This window comes from Pongo abelii, chromosome 1 (assembly GCF_028885655.2).
Source record: "Pongo abelii isolate AG06213 chromosome 1, NHGRI_mPonAbe1-v2.0_pri, whole genome shotgun sequence".
NCBI lineage: Eukaryota > Metazoa > Chordata > Mammalia > Primates > Hominidae > Pongo > Pongo abelii.
The window spans coordinates 123,355,737-123,379,251 of NC_071985.2; the positions used below are offsets into that span (position 1 = coordinate 123,355,737).

The window sequence follows — 23,515 nt, forward strand, 5'->3', positions numbered from 1 at the left end:
TGTGGATTAAATAATAATGTGTATAAGATACCTAACACAGAAGATGACATATGGGGAATGTTCAATAGTTGTTAGCTGCAGTAATCACCCCAATATATGATATCTTTTATAAAGGTGTGTGATTATCCCCTTATGACAAATTCCTAAGAATAGGATTTGCTCAGTTACATGATATGGACATTCTCAGTTTTTATTTGCATCACCAAATAGCTCTCCAGAAAAGTTGCAGCAATTTATGTACTCCCACCCACCATAGAAGAAGGTGCTCTGGTCCCTATGCCCTCACTGGATACATTACGTCAAGTCTTTTAATCTTTGCCAGTCTGAAAGGCAAAAATGTCATATTTTTCTTTTTCTTTCTTGGCTCACTACAACCTCTACCTCCTGGGCTCAAGCCACCCTCCCATCTCAGCCTCCTGAGTAGCTGGGACTACAGGTGCACACCACCACACCCGGCTAATTTTTTTTTTTTTTTTTTTTGTGGAGACAGGGTTTTGCCATGTTGCCCAGGCTGGTCTCAAACTCCTGGGCTCAAGTGATCCTCCCGCCTTGGCCTCTCAAAGCCTGGGATTACAGGTGTGAGCCACTGCACCGGCCTGCTTTTTTTCTTTTGTTTTAGAGATTAAATAGCTTTTCATATGTTTATTGGCCACTTCTTTGTCCTTCTATGAATTGGGTGCTCATGTTCTTTCCCTATTTTCCAAAAACCTGTTTGAGGTTTTGGCCTGTTTCTTACTGATTTGAAAACCCTTTCTATATTAATATTTTGTCATGTTACAAATAATTTTATATTAATTGAAACCCTTTCTATATTAATACTTTGTCATGTTACAAATAATTTTTCCAGTTTTTTTCAGCTTTCTCTTTGGTGTTTTGCAATTTAAACTTTTTACATAGTCAAAGTAAATCCTTAAGTATGGGTTCTGATTTTTGTACCATTTTTGTAAAGGTCTTCCCATTCCAAGGTTATAAAAATATTCACTTATACTTCTAGTATCATTTTTTGACACAGGGTCTCACTCTGTCACCCAGGCTGGAGTACAGTGGTGCCATCACAGATCACTACAGCCTCGAACTCCCAGGCTCAAGCAGTCCTCCCACCTCAACCTCCTGAGTCGCTGGGACCACAAACGCATGCTATGCCACCACACCTGGCTATTGTTTTTTTGTTTGTTTTCTTTTTTGGTAGAGACAGGGTCTCACTATGTTGCCCAGCTGGTCTCAAACTCCTGGGCTCAAGCAGTCCACCCACCTGGGCCTCCCAAAGTGCTAGGATTACAGGCGTGAGCCACTGTGCCTGGCCATTTCTAGTATTTTTGTAATTTAATTTTTTTACATTTAAATCTTCGCCCTATATGGAATTTATTTAGGCATTTTAAGAAGGGAGTTAGGAATTCAGCTTTTTATTTTATTTTTTTTCCAAATAGCCAGTTTTTCCAGTGTTCTTATACCACTAACTTGAAATGCTAGCTTTATCATGTGCTAAAAGAAACCTCATCCATTCCTGGATCTGTTTTGCTCTATTGATTTGTGCATTCCTGCGCCAGAAACTCTGTCATGGGATTAATAAATTTTTCCAAAAGTGGCAATAATTTCATGCTTATCTGCTCCTGGTAGAATCAAGCTGACATTTCACCCAACTACTCTTAAACTTCTTGGCTTCTGTGCTTCCTATCCTAGGGTAGGATTAGGTTATCTGAATGACTGTATTTGCTCTGGACTCCTCAGAGTACTGGCTTTTGGACTGTTAAGCACAGAACAGCATATTTACATAGTTTTGCTTAATTTTGACCTGTTTCTAGATCATACATTTGGCTGACTCCTTAGCAATATGAAGTGACCAGATCATGTTCTCTTTGTGCCAAATGAAGCTTGTCCAACCCATAGCCCGTGGGCCACATGTGGCCCAGGGTGGCTTTGAATGCAACCCAGTACAAATTCGTAAACTTTCTTAAAACGTTATGAGATTTTTTTGTATGTTTTTTTTTTTTTTTTTAGCTCATTAGCTATTGTTAGTGTTAGTATATTTTATATGTGGCCCAAGACAATTTTTCTTCCAGTGTGCCCCAGGGAAGCCAAAAGATTGGACACCCCAATAATCTGCCTCTTAGGCATGCTACATTAGAGCAACACAGCTTTTTTTTTTTTTTTTTTTTTTTTTTTGAGACGGAGTTTCACTTTGTCACCCAGGCTGGAGTGCAGTGGCGCAGTCTTGGCTCACTGCAACCTCTGCTTCCTGGGTTCAAGCAATTCTTCTGCCTCAGCCTCCTGAGTAGCTGGGCCTACAGGTGTGTGCCACCACACCCAGCTAATTTTTGTATTTTTAGTAGAGACGGAGTTTCACCATATTGGTCAGGCTGGTCTTGAACTCCTGACCTCAGGTGATCCACCCGCCTCAGCCTCCCAAGATGCTGGAATTACAGGTGTGAGCCATCATGCCTGGCCTCCAGTTATTGTTTACCAGAAACAAAACATGCTTCAACTCTCCCCACACTCTCCATTTGAATTATCATTTATACAACTAACACATAACATCTTTATATATATATATATATATATATATATATATAAAACATTCACTCTACCTTCTGTTGGCTGGACTCTCCAACGTAGTACTAGATGTTTTTATATTATTCATTATTTTGATATTATAGAACATTCTTCGGTAATATTGTGTCAGAGGTTTTGGGTTTTCCCTTCCTATAGGGATTATTCTGCCTTTCAGTTATTTCTAGCAACAAAGCTTTATCCTCTGCTCACATTTGATTTATTCTTCTTACTTTGCCTTGATTACAGCAATTGAGCCATAACTTATTGGCTCATTATTTTCAGGCCTGTATATCATCAGACACCGTTCCTGTCTAAGTGATCCAGTGGCCTCTCTCAGCCTTCTTTGGGTCTTTCAAGCAGGAGTACTATTTCTGAAGTGTCTTCTTAAATATAATTCCTTTTCACTATTTTTATTTTCCTTCTATTTCAACCTTAACTTTCTAAAATTCTGACCTTGAGATTCTTCTTCTTATTATTCTTTTAAATATAGACAGGGTCTCTCTCTGTTTTCCAGACTAGAGTGCAGTGGCATGATCATAGCTTACTGCAGCTTCGAATTCCTGGGCTCAAGTGATCCTCCTACCTCAGCTTCCTGAGTAGCTAGAACTACAGGTGTGCACCACCATGCCTGGCTGATTTTTAAATTTTTTGTAGCGATGGGGGGGTCTCACTATATTGCCCAGCCTGGTCTTGAACTCGTGGACTCAAGTGACCTCCCACCTCAGCCTCCCAGTGTGCTGGGATTACAGGCGTGAACCACCATACTCAGCCTGAAATTCTTTTTTTATTTTAACAAGTCTTAATAGCATTTACTGTATACTCAGCATTTTACTAGATGATGATATTAATAGATTTTATTTGTGGTGTTCTTTGAAAATTTTCAAGATACTTGCATATTATCTTCCTGTGTGTTCTACCTGCACTGCTGCCTTCCCTCATTGCCTTGCTCTTGCTTATATCTGCCTCCCAACTCTGTAAACTCTGCTTAAATCTCAGTATTCAGACCTTTATTTCTTCACTTGAAATTTGAATTTCTCTTCTGTATAGACTACCCCTGCTCAATGCCTCTAAACACTTCGACGTGTTCAGGGCATCTTTACCATGTTTAGCTACATGAAGTTAATGGTAACTACAATGGGAAGGAGAGGAGTAAGGTCACCATCATGTGTGAACATCTAAGAACACATACCAGTGTATAACAGTGTCTTGGCTGGCTGGAAGAGCATAGGAATAAACGCTATTCAGCCATTATTTACTGAGACAGCAGTAACCGTGTTAGAAGGAAGATTACATACAGATCAATAATGTTAGTTCAGGACAAACAGCTATCATGAGTTAAAAAAATACTAAGAAAAAGAAATAATGTTAGTAGCAGGAGTTTGTGATAGACTTTTACGGAGATGTTTGTGGAGCATCTAATAAGTATAAGACCTTGTGCTAGGCCTGATGGGTAATACCAAATTATAGTGTCTGCCATTAAGAATTTATAGCATAATTTGAGAGGAAGACAAATATGTAAATAGTTCTACATGTATAGTTTACATGTACGTATAGTTTACATTTATATATAAATATAAATAGTTATAGTACCAGGAGTGTCCGTGAATGCTGTGAGGATAATGCTTAGGAAGAGGAGATCACTTTGAGCTGTGATAATTACAAACCAGAATGGTTGGTTTTACAGTGAAAGATGGGACTTAGGCTGTCTTTCGGATCTTTTTCACTGGTATAGTCTGTCCCCTGTGGCTGTCAAAAAGAAACACCCACAATCGAATGCTGAGGAGCAATGGACAAGTGCAGAAACACAGAACTTTTCCTTCTTGAAACTTGGATTTTTCCACTTTTAGATTTAGGGGTACATGTGCAGGTTTGTTACCTGGGTATATTGTGTGATGCTGCAATACAAATGATCCCATCACTCAGGTAGTGAACATAGTACCTAAAAGTTAGTTTATCAGTGCTCACCTCCGTCCCTCCTCTAATAATCCCGTTTCTGTTGTTGCCATCTTTATGTCCATGAGTATCCAGTGTTTACCTCCCATTATAAGTGAGAGCATGTGGTATTTGGTTTTCTGTTTCTGTGTTAATTTACTTAGGATAATGGCCTCCATCTGCATCCATGTTGCTGCAAGGGACATGATATCATTCATTTTATGGCTCCATAGTACTACATGGTGTATATAGACCATATTTTCTTTATCCAATCCACTGCTGATGGGCACCTAGGTTGATTCCGTATCTTTGCTATTGTAAATAGAGCTATAATTAACATAGTGCATGTGTCTTTTTGGTAGAATGATTTGTTTTCTTTTGGATATATACCCAGTAACAGGATTGTTGGGTCAGCTCACAGTTCTCTTTTAAGTTCTTTTTTTTTTTTTTTTTTTTTTGAGATGGAGTCTCGCTCTGTCACCCAGGCTGGAGTGCAGTGGTGCGATCTCGGCTCACTGCAAGCTCCGCCTCCTGGGTTCACGCCATTCTCCTGCCTCAGCCTCTCTGAGGCTCTCTGTAGCTGGGACTACAGGCGCCCACCACCATGCCAGGCTAATTTTTTGTATTTTTAGTAGAGACGGGGTTTCACCGTGGTCTCGATCTCCTGACCTCGTGATCCACCCGCCTCGGCCTCCCTAAGTGCTGGGATTACAAGCGTGAGCCACCGCGCCCGGCCCTTTAAGTTCTTTGAGAAATCTCCAAATCGCTTTTCACAGTGGCTGAACATTCCCTCCAACAGTGTATAAACATTCCCTTTCCTCCACAGCCTCACCAGTATCTGGTTTTTTTTTTTTTGGTGATGTTTTAATAATAGTCATTCTTTCTAGTGTGAGATGGTATCTCATTGTGAAACCTGCATTTTTGAAAAATAGTTTCACTTGCTATAGAATTACAGCTTGACTGTTTTTTTCCCAGTACTTTAAATATGTTACTCCACTGTCTGGCTTGCATTGTAGGAAAAGTTGGCTATCATTCTTTGTTTCTCTGTATGTAATGTCATCTTTTTTGGGGATGCTTTTAAGATTTTTCTCTATTGCTGATTTTAGATTATTTGACTATGATATGATGTGCTTTGTTGTATTTTTCATCGTGTTTCTTGAGCTTAGGGTTTCTGAGCTTCTTGGATCTCTGGGTTTATCCTTTTCATCACATTTGGGGAAATTTTGGAATTTTGGCTATTATATCTTTTTTTTTTTTTTTTTTTTTTTTTTGAGACGGAGTCTCACTGTCGCCCAGGCTGGAGTGCAGTGGCGCAATCTCGGCTCACTGCAGGCTCTGCCCCCCGGGGTTCACGCCATTCTCCTGCCTCAGCCTCCCGCGTAGCTGGTACTACAGGCGCCCGCCACCTCGCCCGGCTAATTTTTTGTATTTTTAGTAGAGACGGGGATGATCTTGATCTTCTGACCTCGTGATCCGCCCACCTCGGCCTCCCAAAGTGCTGGGATTACAGGCATGAGCCACCGTGGCTATTATAGCTTAACTTCTTTTTCTGTCTCCAGCCCAGCCTCCTCTAGATGCCCTGATTGCATATATAATCAGCTGCTTGAAGTTGTTCTACTTCAAAAAGAATTAACAGCGATCGCTGAGCTGTAGAACAACTTCAAGAACATTTATAGAAACCATAGAACATTTTCTGAATTGATAGCTCTGTTCATTTTTTGTCTTTTTTTAATCTCTGTGTTTCACTTTGGATAGTTTCTGTTGGTATGGCTTCAGGTTCACACTCACCTCTTCTACAGTGTCTAATCTCCTGTTCAGCCTATCCAGTGTTTGTTTTTTTGTTGTTTGTTTGTTTTTGAGACAGAGTCTCGCTCTGTCACTCAGGTGGAGTTCAGTGGTGCAATCTTGGCTCAATACAGCCTCCACCTCCCAGGTTCAAGCGATTCTCCTGCCTCAGCCTTCTGAGTAGCTGAGACTACAGGTGTATGTCACCACGCCTGGCTAGTTTTTGTATTTTTAGTAGAGATGAGTTTTCACCATGTTGGTGAGGCTGGTCTCAAACTTCTGAACTCAGGTGATCTGCCCGCCTCAGTTTCCCAAAGTGCTGGGATTACAGGCATGAGCCACAACACCCTATCCAGTGTACTTTTCATTTCAGTCATTGTAATTCTCATTTCTACAAGTCTAATTTTTTTTCTTTTCTTTTCTTTTTTTTTTTGAGACGGTGTTTTCTTGTCACCCAAGCTGTAGTGCAATGGTGCAATCTCTGCTTACTGCAACCTCTGCCTCCTGGGTTCAAGTGATTCTCCTCCCTCAGCCTCTTGAGTAGCTGGGATTACAGGTGCCCACCACCACACCTGGCTAATTTTTAGTATTTTAGTAATTTTCGTATTTTTAGTAGAGACGGGATTTTACCATGTTGGCCAGGCTGGTCTCGAACTCTTGACCTCAAGTGATCCGCCCACCTTGGCCTCCCAAAATGCTGGGATTATAGGCATGAGCCACTGCACCTGGCCTGATTTAAGTCTTTAAAAAAATTTTTTTTTCTTTAACATTCTCAATCCATTCTCTAATTTCTTGTGGAGTACAGTTATAACTGTTGCAATGTCCTTATCTACTAATTATCCTTGTTATTTCTGAGTCAGTTTGATTTTTCTCTTCATTATGGGTCCTGATTTCTTCTTTGCGTGCCTGGTTATTTTTAAAAATTATTTTAAGAGACAGGGTCTTGCTCTGTTGCTCAGGCTGGAGTGCAGTGGTATGATCATAGCTCACTGTAGCCTCAAACTCCTGGGCTCAAGAGATCCTCCTGCCTCAGCCTCCCAAGTAGCGAGGGCTACAGGCATGTGCCACCATGCCTAGCTGATTTTTTTTAATTGTTTTTGTGGAAATGGGGGTCTTGCTACATTGCCCAGGCTGGCTTTGAACTCCTGGCCTCAAGTGATCCTCCCACCTCGGCCTCCCAAAGGGCTGGGATTATAGACATGAGCTACTGCACTTACCCACTTGATTATTTTTCAGTTGGATATTGTGAGTTTTAGCTTGTTGGGTGCTAGATATTTTTGTATTCTTTTAAATATTCTTGAACTTTGTTCTGGAACACTGGTTACTTGGAAACAATTTGATCCTTTTGGGTCTTGCTTTTAAGCATTTTTAGGCGGGACCAGCACAGCGTTAAGTCTGGGGTTATTTTTCTTTACCACAGAGGTAAATGTTTCTGAGTACTCTACCCAATTTCCTTGAAATAACGAGGTTTCCTATTATGGTTGCTGGGAACAGGAATTATTCCTGTTCCTGTGTGAGGTCTGAATATTGTTCTCTGCCGTCCTTTCAGGTAATTATTTCCCTGGCCTCAGGTAGTTTCCTCACATGCGTGTGCTGATGGGTGTTCAGCTGACGACTTGGTGGGGTGGCTGGGGAGGCCCCCTGCTCAGATCTCCAGAATTTTTTTTCTGTGTAAGTCTTTCTTCTCTAATCTTCTGCCGTGTGAACCTCTTTGGTCTCCCCGGACTATCAGCTTCCTCTCTTCAGTTTAGGGAGAACTCTGGACTCTGTCTGGGTGCCCCTCCCCTGCACTGTGCCTGAAATTCTCTCCAGGCAGTAAGCCAGTTAGCTGTAGGGTCCTCCTTGTTCAGTTCCTTGTCTTTGAGGAATCGTCGTCCTTTGTGCCTGGTGTCCAATATCTTGGAAACAGTCATTTCATATATTCTGTTGTTTTGGTTTTTTTTTTCTTTTCTTTTTTGAGATGGAGTCTTGCCCTGTCGCACAGGCTGGAGGGCAGTGGCGCGATCTTGCCTCACTGCAGCCTCCGCCTCTCGGGTTCAAGCAGTTCTCTGCCTCAGCCTCCCGAGTAGCTGGGAATGCGCCTGGCTAATTTTTTGTATCTTTTTTTTTTTTTTTGAGAAGGAGTCTCGCTCTGTCTCCCAGGCTGGAGTGCAGTGGCGCGATCTCAGCTCACTGCAAGCTCCGCCTCCCAGGTTCAAGCCATTCTCCTGCCTCAGCCTCCGGAGTAGCTGGAACTATGGGTGCCCGCCACCATGCCCGGCTAATTTTTTGTATCTTTAGTAGAGACGGGGTTTCAGTCGAACTCCTGACCTTGTGATCCGCCTGTCTTGGCCTCCCAAAGTACTGGAGTTACAGGTGTGAGCCACCACGCCCGGCCCATTCTGGGTTTTTGTTTTGTTTTGTTTTGTTTTTTATTAGCTGTTTCCGGTAGAAAGGTAAATGTGATCCCTGTCACTCCATCTTGACCAGAAGCAGAAGTCCACCCAGAAATGAACTTTTACATTTCATACTCATGTCTGTCATGGGGAAGTTAAGTGGGCCTGGCCTTATCTTTTTACTTCGTCATCCTCTTTTTCAGAACTTCATAAGTAGTTCTTCAAGAATTCAATATTTATTGCATGCCCACTGTGTACTATGCTGTGTGTTAGCTGCTGAAATGTATAGGTTTGATTCCTTTACCAGGTGGACCTCAGGTCTAGTGGGGAGGACAGGCAAGGTTCTTGTGGCTACAATTAAAAGTGCTGTAATACATATTTTGAAAGATCTAAGATGCCCCTGCAGTGTAGAATGACATGTACGTTGTCTTAAATATTATAAATGATTCTGGATTAGGATCGATGGCTTTGTGCTGACTTGTGAATTCTGTCTCCTAACCATGACCAGGTTGTCCGCCCTTTCCTGGACATCTGTATTTTTTTCTCCCATTGAAGTGGCAGGATTGGATCTGTACTCTTGTGTCCCTAGCTCTCCTGGATTTATCTCCTTTCCATATGACCTTTTCTTTCTGCTTAACCTTTGGGCCTGCTGTAACATCTCATTTCATTTTTCTTTTTTAACTTTCACCAGTATAAGAATGTTAGAGACTGAAATATTAAAAAATTAATTGCATTTGCTATAGGTAGATGAGTTTTTCAATGAGTTTGCCCATTTTCAAAAGCAAATCTTCATTGGTTATTTGGAGTGGGGGGGGGAGGGACAGCTTAAGGGTAGTAGAAGACCACAGTTTTGCTAGTAAATCTGGCCTACATTTCCAAAGGAACTCTTTGGATGATGAATGAGGTCCATTACCATTTCAGTTGTTTCAGTGAAGCTGAGAGTTGCCAGTGACACGTGATAATCCTCCTCATTCTGTAGTTGAGCAATAGGAAAATGTGGGTAATGCCAGTCTGCATTGACTGGGTCAGCTGTGTAGAGCATTGCCTGAAAAGTAAAAGTTGCAGTCCTGATTGGCTCAAGACTGATATCTTACAGCCTGATGAAGATAACCACGAATTCCAGTGCCATAACTGATGGACTTTTTCTTTTCTCTTAGTCAGTTATGAGAAGGACCTTCCTTGGAAAGATAACCTATGTTTAGATGACTGTGATCTTAGCTCTTGTGATCTGCCTGATGCTTGTGGTAGCTCTGGATGTTCCTGTTTTTCCTGAAGGACCTCATTGATGTCATTTCAGACACTATCCTCACTCAAGAGAATGTGAGGTTTTGCTCTGTGTGAAATATCATATAAGACACACTGCTATGTCAGTTTTTAAGCTTCTGATTTCAGAAGCTCTGGCAGCCCTACTTTTTCTCAGATGCCTGGCAAGCCTGCATGTCTGAATAGCCCTTCTGTCCTGCAGAGGCTGTGAGAAGCTCTGCCGAGCATTTGAGAGTTAATCATTATTTACGGAGCAAGACCTGCGTGAGGCACTGATTGTACTAACTTACAGAAATTGTGTAAGAGATTCTTTTGACATCAAAGGTACTTACGGTCCAGAGGGGAAATCACATAGGTGAATTCAGAAGCCCATTCACGACTGCAAGAGAAAATTCGAAGATAAACAAAACAGTTCATGTTTTGAGTTCTGTTTCTTTAGATTTCTATGTTGGGATTGGTGGCTTGAGTGACCAAGTAGCTGGCATCCCAACCATTTATAGACATGTTCTATTTTGAGGTTGGGTTTGTGGTTTGGGGAGGATGTGTAATCATTTTCAACGAATGGTTATTGAGTGTGCAAAGTATTCCTGTGGTAGGCACAGGGAGTACCAAGAAGTATAAAGTTACATTCCCCAGCTTCCAAGGAGCTTCTCATATCTGGGAGGGCAAGGCATGTTTAAGATTTTAAGATCTTAGTAAGATTATAAGTCTTAAGAAAAAAGCATAATCATCCACATTTATTAGAAATATATACTAAACTACTAAACTGTCTAAGAAGTGGGGCTTGGGTGGTGAGCATGTGGCCTGGAAAAGAGAAGGATCTTCACTTTTTGCTATATAGACTCTATATAGTATGTAATTTCTATATGGTTTGAAATTTTTGCCAAGTGCAGTTATTGCCTCTTTGGAATTTTTATTTTTTTATCAGTTACAAAAATTATAGAGAACAGAAGATTGTATTAATACATATAATATTAACCTTGAATATCTCTATGTGGTAGGATTATGAGTGACTTATCTTTATTATACCTTCTTATAATTGTCTACATCTTCTTTAATGAGTATATATTGTTGTATAAGTAGAGAAAGGAAGTATTTGAAAAACAAAACCCAAAACCACCTACAATGATTATTATAACTATATTTTAACATGCTTACTATATTTTGGATATAATATACCAGCTTTCCCTTTTTTACCTCCTTACTCTCACTGCGACTCTAGTAAGGTTGTTTTATTATTATCATTATTACTATTGTTATTAAATAAAAAGGTGAAACAAAGGCATTTGCTTCTTGCTTCTACCCCTTGTCATTTTGAGTGAGCTAGACTAGAAGTAAAAGGAATCCAGTTACGAACTTTTCAGCTATACTGTAAAGGATGCCCAGAAAAATTTAAATTATGCTGATTTGGTTACAATTATGCCTGCTAGTGTGGGCTATGATCTCTTGTTTTAAAGCATCCTAAAAATACTTTGCTATACCTTTATATTTAGTTCTGTTGGAGAAAGCAATTAGATTATCCCATCTCCCATCTCCCCATCTGGTGCAGTAAAGAAAACTCATCTGCTTGGCTTACTTTGTGTTAGAGAGAATTTAAATTTCCAAGTTATTTGTGATTCACATTAAGTAGTTAAATCCCATCCCTCCCAAATTTTGTACTGGGAATCTATATCTGCTTTATAATTATGAACTTAACTACTCTGAACAGTAATAAAGTTCAGATATTTAAAGAAGTCAAAGATTGAAGGAGAGTAGCTGTCATTTCTAAATTAATTTTTTTTCCCCTTATAGCATGTGTTTGATGATCTCAGAGGCTCAGTATCCTTGTCCTGGGTTGGAGATAGCACTGGGGTAAGTCATATTTTGAGTCTGTTATTTCAGCCCAGCAAGAAGATGATAACAGATTTGGGGGGAGTTAAGCACCTAATATCATTTCTTCCTGAAACTGTCTTTAGCCTCACAGAAAACGCATGTTTGCAACACAGACTTTCAGGAAGTTGTAGTTGTGTTGGTTTTGCTTTAGAATTGGAAACATCTTTTTTGCGGGGGGGTGGGGACGGAGTTTCGCTCTTGTTGCCCAAGTTGGAGTGCAATGGCATGATCTTGGCTCACTGCAACCTCCACCTCCCGGGTTCAAGCGATTCTCCTGCCTCAGCCTCCCGAGGAGCTGGGATTACAGGCACCCACCACCATGCACTGCTGATTTTTTGTATTTTTAGTGGAGATGGGGTTTCACCATGTTGGCCAGGCTGGTGTTGAACTCCTGACCTCAGGTGATCCACGCGCCTCAGCCTCCCAAAGTGCTGGGATTACAGGCATGAGCCACTGTGCCTGGCTGGGAACATCTTCTGACCACCTTCTTCCACAGTGGGAAGATGGACACCTTTCAGTCCTTGGTGGCTGCTTAGCATCAAGATGAGCAAGAAGAAAAATGAAAGTGCTCTGTACTGAGAAGGGAAGCTCACAATACTTGGGGAAACCCCTATATAGAAACAGAAAATGTCCATTAAAAACATCCTGGCACTTTTCCTCCAAATTGTATTGTTCCTGTGTCCTTTCCCACAGGTGTGTTGAGGGACTGTGGTGCCCATGGGTTCATGGTTGTTTATCTGTTGGTCCCTGCCCCTACCACAAAGGAGGTACTGCCAGGATTGGGGGAATGGAAGGAGGATCAGTCAGCTCCTTATCCCTCCTGATATACAGCTGGGCTCCAACTAGAAGGGCACACTGAGGATACATTGGCCTCTGGTCTTAAATCAGGACTTGTTGCCTGGTTGTCTTATTATCCTGCTTGAACAAGAGCAGGGGCAACATCTCCTGCCTCCTGGTATTCCATAATGCGTGTGTCATAGCATTGAGGCACATGATAGTTATGTTAGAAGCCTAAAGAAATAAAATCTTGGTGCTGAAAAGCAAATTGTAAATTTCTTATTTTGATTAATTTTTAAACTTTTAGTAGAATTTCTTTAAGCATAGTTCAGTTTTTTCTAAAATTTGAGTTGTACCCTAATTTCCATGATTTACCCGTTTATCTTAGATAGTTGGTATCTTCAAGATTTTTTTTTTTTTTTTTTTTGGAGACAGAATCTCGCTCTGTCACCCAGGCTGGAGAGCAGTGGTGCAATCTTGGGTCACAGCAACGTCCACCTCCCAGGTTCAAACAATTCTCATGCCTCAGCCTCCCAAGAAGCTGGGACTACAGGCAAGCGCCACCATGCCCGGCTAATTTTTGTATTTTAAGTAGAGATGGGGTTTCACCATGTTAGCCAGGCTAGTCTCGAACTCCTGACGTCAAGTGATCCGCCCGCCTCAGCCTCCCAAAGTCCTGTGATTACAGGCGTGAGCCACCGTGCCCAGCCATCTCCAAGATGTCTCATATGGCTTTCTGAGACTCCCTAGACTCTTGTAGTAATCCATCCAGAATCATTTCCTCATGCATAGTTTTTGGTAGATAAGGTACTGAAAAAATGAATTTCATGAAGAACCAACGGCAAGGAGAAGAAAAAGACAGACATACATGACACAGTGCTCTCTGTGAGAACACCCACACTGTTCTAGACTCTGTAAGGAGAAAAGGGAGAGGGGTCTTGCCTGAGAGTATCTTATAATAATTTGGATACAAAATAGTCAAAGCCTTCTTTTATTTTAATGTGTATTTGAGTAGTCAGCCTCACTGCTTCAATGGAGGCAATGGGGATCATCCCAACAAAATGAGCTGAGGACTTTCTCATCATTCTCAGCCCTAGTAACTAGATCCTTCTAGACTTTGGGGAGTACTACAAAGTAGCAATATCAAAAGTCTTTTAGGTGTTGGCTTAATCTTGAACACTTATCAGCATGTGATTGGAATATCTTTTTTATTTACGGAATGCTTTTTTCTCTCTCCAGGTCATTCTAGTCTTGACTACCTTCCATGTACCACTGGTAATTATGACTTTTGGACAGTCCAAGCTATATCGAAGGTGAGATCAATAACACGCGTTGGAGCATTTCACTAAGTAACATATGGAGAGTGTAGATTCTCCCTTTTCTAGACATGATGGCATGTAACAGTTGATGTAAAAGATCTTCTAGCCATCTTAAGTTTTCACCAGACTGTCACACTCAGTACATGTTTTTGTGGTTGTTGTTGTTGTTGTTTTTTGAGACAGGGTCTCACTCTGTCACCCAGGCTGGAGTGCAGTGGTGTCATCTTGGCTCACTGCAACCTCCACCTCCCAGGCTCGAGCCATCCTCCCACTTCAGCCTCCCAAGTAGCTGGGACTGCAGGCACACGCCACCATGCCCAGCTAATTTTTTGTATTTTTTGTAGAGACAGGGTTTCCCCATGTTGCCTAGGCTTGTACTGAGCTCCTGGGTTCAAGTGATCCACCTGCCTCCAAAAGTGCTGGGATTACAGGCGGGAGCCACTGCACCCGGCCCTCAGCACACTTTTTAACGTCTACTTTTTTTTTTTTTTTTTTGAGCAGGGTCTGGCTCTGTCACTCAGGCTGGAGAGCAGTGGCACAAACACAGCTCATTGCAACCTCTCCCTCCCAGGCTCAAGCCATCTGCCATCTTCCCACCTCAGCCTCCCAAGTGGTTGGCATTACAGGCACATACCTCCATGCCTGGGTAATTTTTGTATTTTGGATAGACAGGGTTTCACCATGTTGCCCAGGCTGGTATCGAGCGCCTGGGCTCAAGCTGTCTTCCCACCTCGGTCTCCCAAAGTGCTAGGATTACAAGTGTGAGCCACCATGCCTGGCCTTAGCATCTAATTAGCAACTGAAAGAAGTATGAAAAGAGACCTGGTTCCAAGGAGGCTGGTTTGACCTGACTGAGGGGCAGAACAATAAAGGAAGATAAAGAAAGAGTCTATAGTGCTGTGTGTTTGTGTTCATTTATATGGATATTTATTTGTGGGAAGGTAGTATGGAGTTTAAAAAGTCTTTCTATTTAGTATGAATACAAAATGGTTTTTTATATTCCTGAAATGAAAATCTTCATTGTACTTTCCCAGCAGATATTTATACAGCATTTTGAGGCCTAAGCAGATTATTTTTAGGTAAGAAGGAGGCTCTCAGGTCGGACCTACCAAAATGCTTTGTAGTGTTCACACTGGTGATGATGGTGGTAACATGTGTTCTGGAACCACAACCTATACTGTGACATTGGTGAAGTTTTAGAATTGTCTTCTCAAAGGTATGACTTGGTTAAAAAGTAGGTTCCGTTCCTTAGCAGTAAGGTTCAAGACCGACTAACTCCTAGAGATTGCTGAATGATTGTGTCTTCTCAGTCATTTATGTCTGTCTCATTTTCCCCTAGAGACCTAAAGAAATAATGACATACCAGCAGATGATATAGAAACTACCCTAGGGTCAGGGTATCTCCCAGGAGTAATGGTACTTTCTCAAGGTTTTTTATTTGACTGCTGTTCTTGGCCCAAGTGGGAGTGAACCCATGTTCAAGCTCTGAAATGGATTAGCCTAACCTCTCTTCCCCATGAGGTGTGAACCCTTGTTCAAGCTCTGAAATGGATTAGCGTAACCTCTCTTCCCCATGAGGTATGAACTTTGACTATGTCTCCTGGGCATGGAGCCAGAGGTCTCTGCCCTTCAATACATTGATGTTGGACCCAGAGAGACAGCAAATACCTTTAGGCCAACAAGGAGTTGCCATCTTAGAACTACAGTGTAAATTCCATGAAGGCAAGGTTCTTGACTAACTGGGGTCCCCAGAATCTAGTCAAATGCGTAACATGTAGTAGACAGACAGCAAATAATAATTGAATAAATGAATGAATGTCTTGGCTTCTTTATAATTTTTAGATGGTTAATTAAATTTTTTTTGATATAGGATTGACTATATTTTAGAATCTTGGTGCTAGAAAGCGCTATAATAGGTGACTTTGTTTATTCAATCAGAACAGTAGTTGAACCATTTTAGATGAAAAACATCCTATTTGGGGAGAGAAAAATGCATTTTAAAATGTGTAACTTTGCTTCAGTAACTCTTTCCTGTGTTTAAGAATGTTTGCTATTATAAATTCCCTCCTCACAAAATTAGCTGGGCATGGTGTCACTCACCTGTGGTCCCAGCTGCTCGGGAGACTGAGGTAGGAGCATCTCTTGGGCCCGGGAGGTTGAGGCTGCAGTAGCTATTATCACATCACTGCACTTCAGGCTGGGTGACAGAGCAATACCCTTTCTCAAAAAAATAAAGTATGTCCTCATGATAGTTTTTCTTACCAACCTGTGTTTCATTATAAAAGCAGTATAATCATATTATAGAACATTTGAAAATTTTAAAGGAAAGAAAAAAGTTCACCATACAGCCAAGTGTGATCTTAATTTGTTTGCAGTTTATTATCTTGACCTTCCCCTATGATGTTATATCATATAATTGTAGAGTATTGGGAGGCAAAGTGGAATAGCAAAATGTTGCCAAGCTTTGTTGGCAAGTAGGCTCAGGATTGAATCACAGCACTGTCATTGCAAACAGAATGAAGTTGGGAAAGTCATTTAACCTCCTAAGTCTTTTTTGTCATCTGTAAAAGGACAATAATAATGCCCACCTCAGAGCTGTTGTGAAGTATGCTCTGTAGTGCCTGGCATGGAGGAATAGCTTGGTGCTGTTAGCTGCTGCCATGCCAATGACCAGGGATGGCGTGTAGCCAGCAGGTACTGGCATTGCTGTACCAGTTGTTAAAGTGAATTTGAAGCCTTCAGGCAGATTGCCTGCCCCCAGATGCCTCCACGTCTTCTACAAATGCACACTGCACCCCCTAGCCCCTGCCAACATGCAAATGTTACTAACACCTGGCATTATGACCTACATCCATGCTGATGGGTTGGTACTCATACCTTCACTCTGCTGGTAACCCCTCATTTTTTTAGATTGACATAATTTACTTAATCATTGTTCCATTGGATAGTTAGGTTGTAGCTGTTTTTTTCACTAATACTACTGTGATCAATATCATACATATTTGTGTCATAGGGGATGTTTATTTCTAGTTCACTCTTCAGTAGCAAAGGAAAACCTCCGCTCTGATGGATGTCAACGTGTTTTAAAGACTGTTTGTTAAATGCCTCTTTCTCTAGGTTGAATTATGTTCTATACCTAATGCCTCAACAACTTAAGACAATCAAAACCAAAACAAGAACCAATACTGCAGTGTCACTGTTTAAGTACCACCACCATCAGACTCAGCCTTTTTTCAGCCTGTTTTTGTCTAGTCTTGCGAAAAACCCGGCTTTCCTGACATATACTTTACTAGAGTACAATTCTATTTGTTTCTGATATAGTATAATGTTACCAAGGTACTTTTTTTTCATGTTACCTAGCAGTTTTTTGTTTCTTTTTTGTTGTTGTTTAACCACATTGACTTTGAATATTAATTATCTCTTCCCTGCCATGAAGTGGAAACTGACTCTGTACCCGCTTCCAGAGTTTAGGCGGAAACTATAAATATGCCTTGTTGCTTTTCCAACTGGGCTGGCCTGGCCTAAAGTGACTGGCCAACCAAATCAACCGTGTCAAACATGCCAACCAAGAGGCAACTGTTGTTTCAGAAATGAGAAAGGGAAAGAAGCAGTTTGATCAAAATGGGTCCTGAGTATGCTGAAGTTGCCCAATTACTGATAAAAGCCCATTGAACCCACTCTGAAGATTTTTCTGTTTTTCACAGCATTGGTGATTATATTATTCGTTAGACCATCTTTGCGTACTAAATCTTATATGGTTAAAGGTTCATTTGGATTTCAAATAAAAAACAGCAAATCACATGCCACCTGCTCTGTGTATTACAGCATGAAGTCTCACAAGAATAGAAGGAAGTTGTCTCTGTTGATATACAGAATTAGAGGGAGTATACTTCTGTCTTCAGGCTGTGAAAAAGAATTATTGAAGGATTTGGGAGATTATATGTATGTGTATGTATGTATATGTGTGTATACATATGTTTCTGTATACAGATGTTTGTGTGTATGTACATGCATATGCACACATATGCATATTTTCCATTTAAAGGAATCATATTTGTATAGTATAAATTTTGATTTTCTTATAAGGAATATTAGTTTTATAATGGATTATAGAGTATGTTTGTCTCTCACTTGCACATATGAAGTTAAAGAAATAAACTAGCTACAATTAAGATGATAATTTGATTTTTGGCAGCTAAAAGATATTTTCCATCTTTTTGTTTTATGATGTCTTGAGTCCAGCTTTTCATTGTATAATTTACTTAGTGAAGCAAATGTAAGCATTATTCTATACCAGTGTTATATACCTAATTATTAATATCACAAAGACTGCTGGGCTATTTTATTTCTGATTTTTCTATTGAGAATTGCTCAAATTTCCCTATTAAGAGGTTTTGCATTAAAATATATTACATAGTCAATGTAAGTTTTTCAGGATGTTACTTGAGATTTTTTAAAAAGGATAACTTAAAGGTATACAATGCAAAGTGCTGCTAGTGCAGTAAACCAGCTTCTTCAAGGCATGTTGTCTAACAACCTTTTTAATGATATGGTCAGTTCAGTTTTCACTTCAGTAGATTGTTAACAGTGACTGCATATTTCAGTTACAAGGTTGGGATAAATTCCATTTACAACATATATTTTCTTGCTTTTTTTTTTAAGAAAAAGTATATTAAAATGTGATGATAGCATTTTACCTTTAATGCAACTTCACTTTTATACATGTAAAGTTGTCAATCAGAGTAAGATGAAGACCCCCAAATACATATTCATGTTCCTTCTGATTAAAAGTTCTGTGATTTTATTTACTATATCTTACTCTCTTTATTTTCCCGCTTGTAGTTTCAAAACTTCTACAGAAAACATGTATCCTTTCCCAATAATGATAAAACACAACATAGTTAAATAAAAACACAAGGTAATATCAGACGGTGGGGGAAAAAGAGACTGAAATATTGGGAATTAAGTTTATTATGAATTCAAATCTTGCCAGTTTTACCCAGCAGTAGTTTCAGGTCCATGATTATTTTGATGCATTTTAATAAACTACATTCTCCCTATTGATCTTTTACCTGGAAATCTCAGTGCAGTTGGTTGTCATTATTAGTGATAGTTATGTTCTGTAAAGTTGTCATGAATACTGAATTAGTTAATAGTGAACCATTGCTCCTAGGGGGACACATTTGCAGAAGTTCTGCAAACTTCTGGTCACAGCACTCATTTTCATCAAATGATCAATACATAACTTTGTTTTATGTGTGTTTCTGTTTAAAGATACCTTATTTAATGTGTATTATTGATTCATTAACACTGAATTCATGGCCAATAGCACTATAACTCTTGCCCGAACAAAGCTTGTCTCATATACTCGTATTTCCTCCATGAGGCACATCAAAGTCTTCTTGTGTTTAGGAATACTAAACAGCTTGTTGACACTGCTCTTGGAGGCTATTTAAACAGAAAAAGTACCCCCCAAAGAAAGCATAAACTTGCAAAAACCTAAGTAGAAAAAAACTAAGTAGACCGTGAAAAGGACACTTTTTTTTTTTTTTTTTTTTTATTAATATACTTTAGGTTTTATGGTACATGTGCGCAATGTGCAGGTAAGTTACATATGTATACATGTGCCATGCTGGTGCGCTGCACCCACTAACTCGTCATCTAGCATTAGGTATATCTCCCAATGCTATCCCTCCCCCCTCCCCCCACCCCGCAACAGTCCCCGAAGTGTGATGTTCCCCTTCCTGAGGACACTTTTTTTTATAGTATTAGAACTGAACACAAAGGCAAAGCATCATCTTGTTTGACCTCAGCTGAGAATGGGTACACTGGGTGACTCACTTTTTTGCTGCTCTATAAATGTCTATAAATGACTGGCAAGGGACCATGAGTATTGATTTGGGGATTACAAATAGATTTAAGAAGGTAAACAAATTTACAAATATAGAATCCATGAATAATGAAGATTGTATAAACTTTCTCAATTAGTAAAAACCACAAAACAATAATATTTTTAAGAGTTTACCATCATCCTTGTTACTTTTATGTTATAATTTATAGTGGCTTAGTCATGGCAAAATGAACAAAAGAAAATGGGTAGAAGCAGAAAGAGTTTTGAGGTGCATGCTTGAAAAAGCCTACATAGCTGTTAATGAAACTTAAAGATGATTCTGGTGAAGGCTCAGAAAGAAAAGAGGAGGGCTATAGAGAAAACTTCCATCTTAGAGAATACCTAAGTAATCCATGGTAGAATATTCGTAAAAATGTGGACCACAAAGGCCATTATGATGAGGTTTCTGGCAGAAATGAGGAACTTGTTATTGGACAGTAGAGAAAAAGCAATCCTTGTTATAAAGTAGCAGAGAACTTGGCTGAATTGTGTTCATGTTCTAGTGTTTTGTGGAAAGTAGAACCTGCAAGCAATGATATTGCATATTTAGCTAAAACAATATCTAAGTAAAATGTTGAAGTTGCACCTTGGTTCCTCCTGACTGCTGGTAGTAAAATGTGGGAAAAGAGAAATGACTTAAAGACAGAATTATTAGGCAAGAAGAAAGCAGAACTAAAAGATTTGGAAAATTCTCAGTCTATCTAAATTGCACAGACTGCAATAATAGGATGTGAATAATTAGGATGTGGCCAAGTGACCATTTGATAAAGAGATTAGCATGGATGTAAACTAAGAACTCAATCAGTCACCCCAACAGGAAAACTGCCAGTTTGAACCCAATGAGGGAAGGCTTTCAGATTTCAAGGACCACAGAGCTATTCAATTGCGTATGTGTGCTCTTCTTTAAGACAAGGCCATTCAGGGATCACCAAGGCTGCCTCCTCAATTTCAAAAGAAGGGACCATCACCCAAAGCCATGGAAGAAGGGCCACCCAGATCCATGGGGGCCTACCCCCTTTCTGGCAAGGCTGCAGAGCAAGAACACAATCCCAGCGTGTCTGGGAAGAGGAGGGACCCCCTCCCCAATATTGGACCTGTAGGACAGAGCATAGAGCCAAAGAGAATTGTTTTCAAGCTTTAATATCTAGGCCAGGCGCAGTGGCTCATACTTGTAATCCCAGCACTTTGGGAGGCTGAGGTGGAGGGATTGCTTGGGGCCAGGAGTTTGAGACCAGCCTGGGCAACATAGACCCATCTCTACCAAAAAAAAAAAAAAATTGAGGGTGGTGGCACATGACTGTAGTCCTAGCTACTTGGGAGGCTAAGGCAGAAGAATTGCTTGAGCTCAGGAGTTCTAGGCTGTAGTGAGCTATGACCTCATCATTGCACCCCAGCCTGGGTGGCAGAGCAAGACCCTCTCTTTATTTATTTATTTTTGACACAGTTTCACACTGTTGCCCAGGCTGGAGTGCAGTGGCATGATCTCGGCTCATTGTAGCTTTGACCTCCTGGGCTCGAGTGATCCTCCTGCCTCAGCCTCCCAAGTGGCTGGGACTACAGGCTGGAAATCACCATGCTCAGCTAAATTTTGTATACTTTGTAGAGATGGGGTTTCACTATGTTGCCTTTGGGAGACCGAGGTGGGAGGATGCCCAGCCTTAAGACCTACTCTTTAAAAATAACTAAATATATCTCATGAAGTTTGCCTGTATTTTAGACAGTTGGAGTCACCTTTCGTCTTTCCCATTTCCCTTTTTTGGAATGGAAATGTCTATACTGTGCCTGTCCCACCATTGTATTTTGGAAGTGCATAACTTGTTTGGTTTCACAGGTACACAACTGAAGAGCAGTTTGCTTCAAGATGAATCATACCTTGAGTCTCACCTTTGTCTGATATAGATGATATTTAGATGACACTTTCAATTTTAGACTTTAGAGTTGATGCCGGAACAAGTTAAGACTTTTAGGCCAGACGCGGTAACTCACATCTGTAATCCCAGCACTTAGGGAGGCCTAGGAGGGTGGATCATCTGAGGTCAGGAGTTCGAGACCAGCCTGGCCAACATGAAGAAACCCTGTCTCTACTAAAAATACAAAAATTAGCTGGGTGTGGTGGTACATACCTGTAATCCCAGCTACTTGGGAGGCTGAGGCAGGAGAACTGCTTGAACCTGGGAGGCAGAGGTTGCAGTGAGCCGAGATCATGCCATTGCACTCCAGCCCGGGTATCAAGAGTGGAACTCTGTCTCAAAAAAATAAAATAAAATAAAATAAAAAGACTTTTGAGGCTGCTGGGATGTAATGAATGTATTTTGCATGTGAGAAGGACATGAGTTTGGAGGAATGGAGTGGAGGGAGGGGCGGGGTGGGGGTGTCAGGATGCCATACACTGAATGTTTGTGTTCCCTCTGAACTCATATGTTAAAATTTTAACCCCCAGTGTGATGGTATTAGGAGGTGGGACCTTCGGTAAGTGATTAGGTCATAAGGGCAGAACCTTCACCAGTGGGATTAGTCCCCTTATAAGAGAGACCCCGAGAGCTCCCTTGCCCCTTCTGTCATGTACGGTTACAGTGACAAGAGGGTAATCTGTGAAGCAGGAAGCAGACCCTCACCAGACAGCACATCTGCTGGCACCTTCATCTTGGACTTCTTAGCCTCCAGAACTGTGAGAAATGAATTTCTGCTGTTTATAAGCCACCCAGTTTATAATATTCTCTTATAGCAGCCCAAGCTAAAATAAGCTCTATTCCAAATATATTTGTATTTTAGCATTATTTTCTTGAGTTATAAACATGTGCATGTTTACACCATGGATACATGCAAAAATGATCACTTATTTTTGGTAACCAGAAAATGGATATTTGTGTTGATGCATAGAATTGTTATTAAAAAGACTTGTTTCTTTTTTCTTTTTTTTTTTTTTTGACACAGAGTCTTGCTCTGTCGCCCAGGCTGCAGTGCAGTGACACGATCTCAGCTCACTGCAACCTCCGCCTCCTGGGGTCAAGCAATTCTCTGCCTCAGCCTCCTGAGTAGCAGAGATTTCAGGTGCCTGCCACCACACCTAGCTAATTTTTGTGTTTTTAATAGAGACAGGGTTTCACCATCTTGGCCAGGCTGGTCTTGAACTCCTGACCTTGTGATCCACCCGCCTTGGCCTCCCAAAGTGCTGGGATTATAGGCGTGAGCTACCGCGCCCAGCCAAAAAGACTTGTTTCTAAAGCGGTTGGTTTCACAGCATTTTAATTGTTTACTTATCATTTGACGGCTGTTCATAACGCTATTATCATATGGAATTTGAAAATTAGATTTATCAAAGTTGCTTCATCGATTTCCTCTTCATGACATATGCTGATAGAAAATAAAGTGCTAGGATCACGCCTCTAATTCTAGAGCTTTGGGAGGCCAAGGTGGGAAGATTGCTTGAGGCCAGGAGTTTGAGACCATACATATCTTCATGATATGTATGCTGATAGAAAATAAAGCTACATTTAAATAAAGTATTATGTTAAAAAATATACCCCTGGGCCCAAAGTAGCCTTGCTAGAACCCTACTTAAGTCCCAGCAGGTTGATACTAGTTCATTTTCTCCATTTATTTAACTGACTAAAGTACCAGAGTGCTGTAGCAGGTGATTTTTTGTTTTGCTCACGCTGGTTTCTGTTTTTGAAGGGCAGGGATGTGTTTGTTGTGCCAAGTTCTTAAAAAGCAAGCAGGCTTGCCAACAGGTTTGTGGAGATTCTCTGGGG

The 23,515-nt window shown here is 40.7% G+C and overlaps 1 protein-coding gene across 2 annotated transcripts in view; it reads left to right on the top strand.

Moving 5' to 3' along the window:
- The window catches only part of SORT1 (sortilin 1), an 89,422-nt gene that overhangs the window by 17,588 nt on the left and 48,319 nt on the right, over positions 1–23,515 (top strand). For both annotated transcript variants that reach the window (XM_024250380.3, XM_024250383.3), the window contains exons 2-3: positions 11,697–11,756; positions 13,794–13,867. In XM_024250380.3, coding sequence (XP_024106148.2) covers positions 11,697–11,756; positions 13,794–13,867 — 134 coding nt within the window. The remainder of the gene's footprint in view (positions 1–11,696; positions 11,757–13,793; positions 13,868–23,515) is intronic.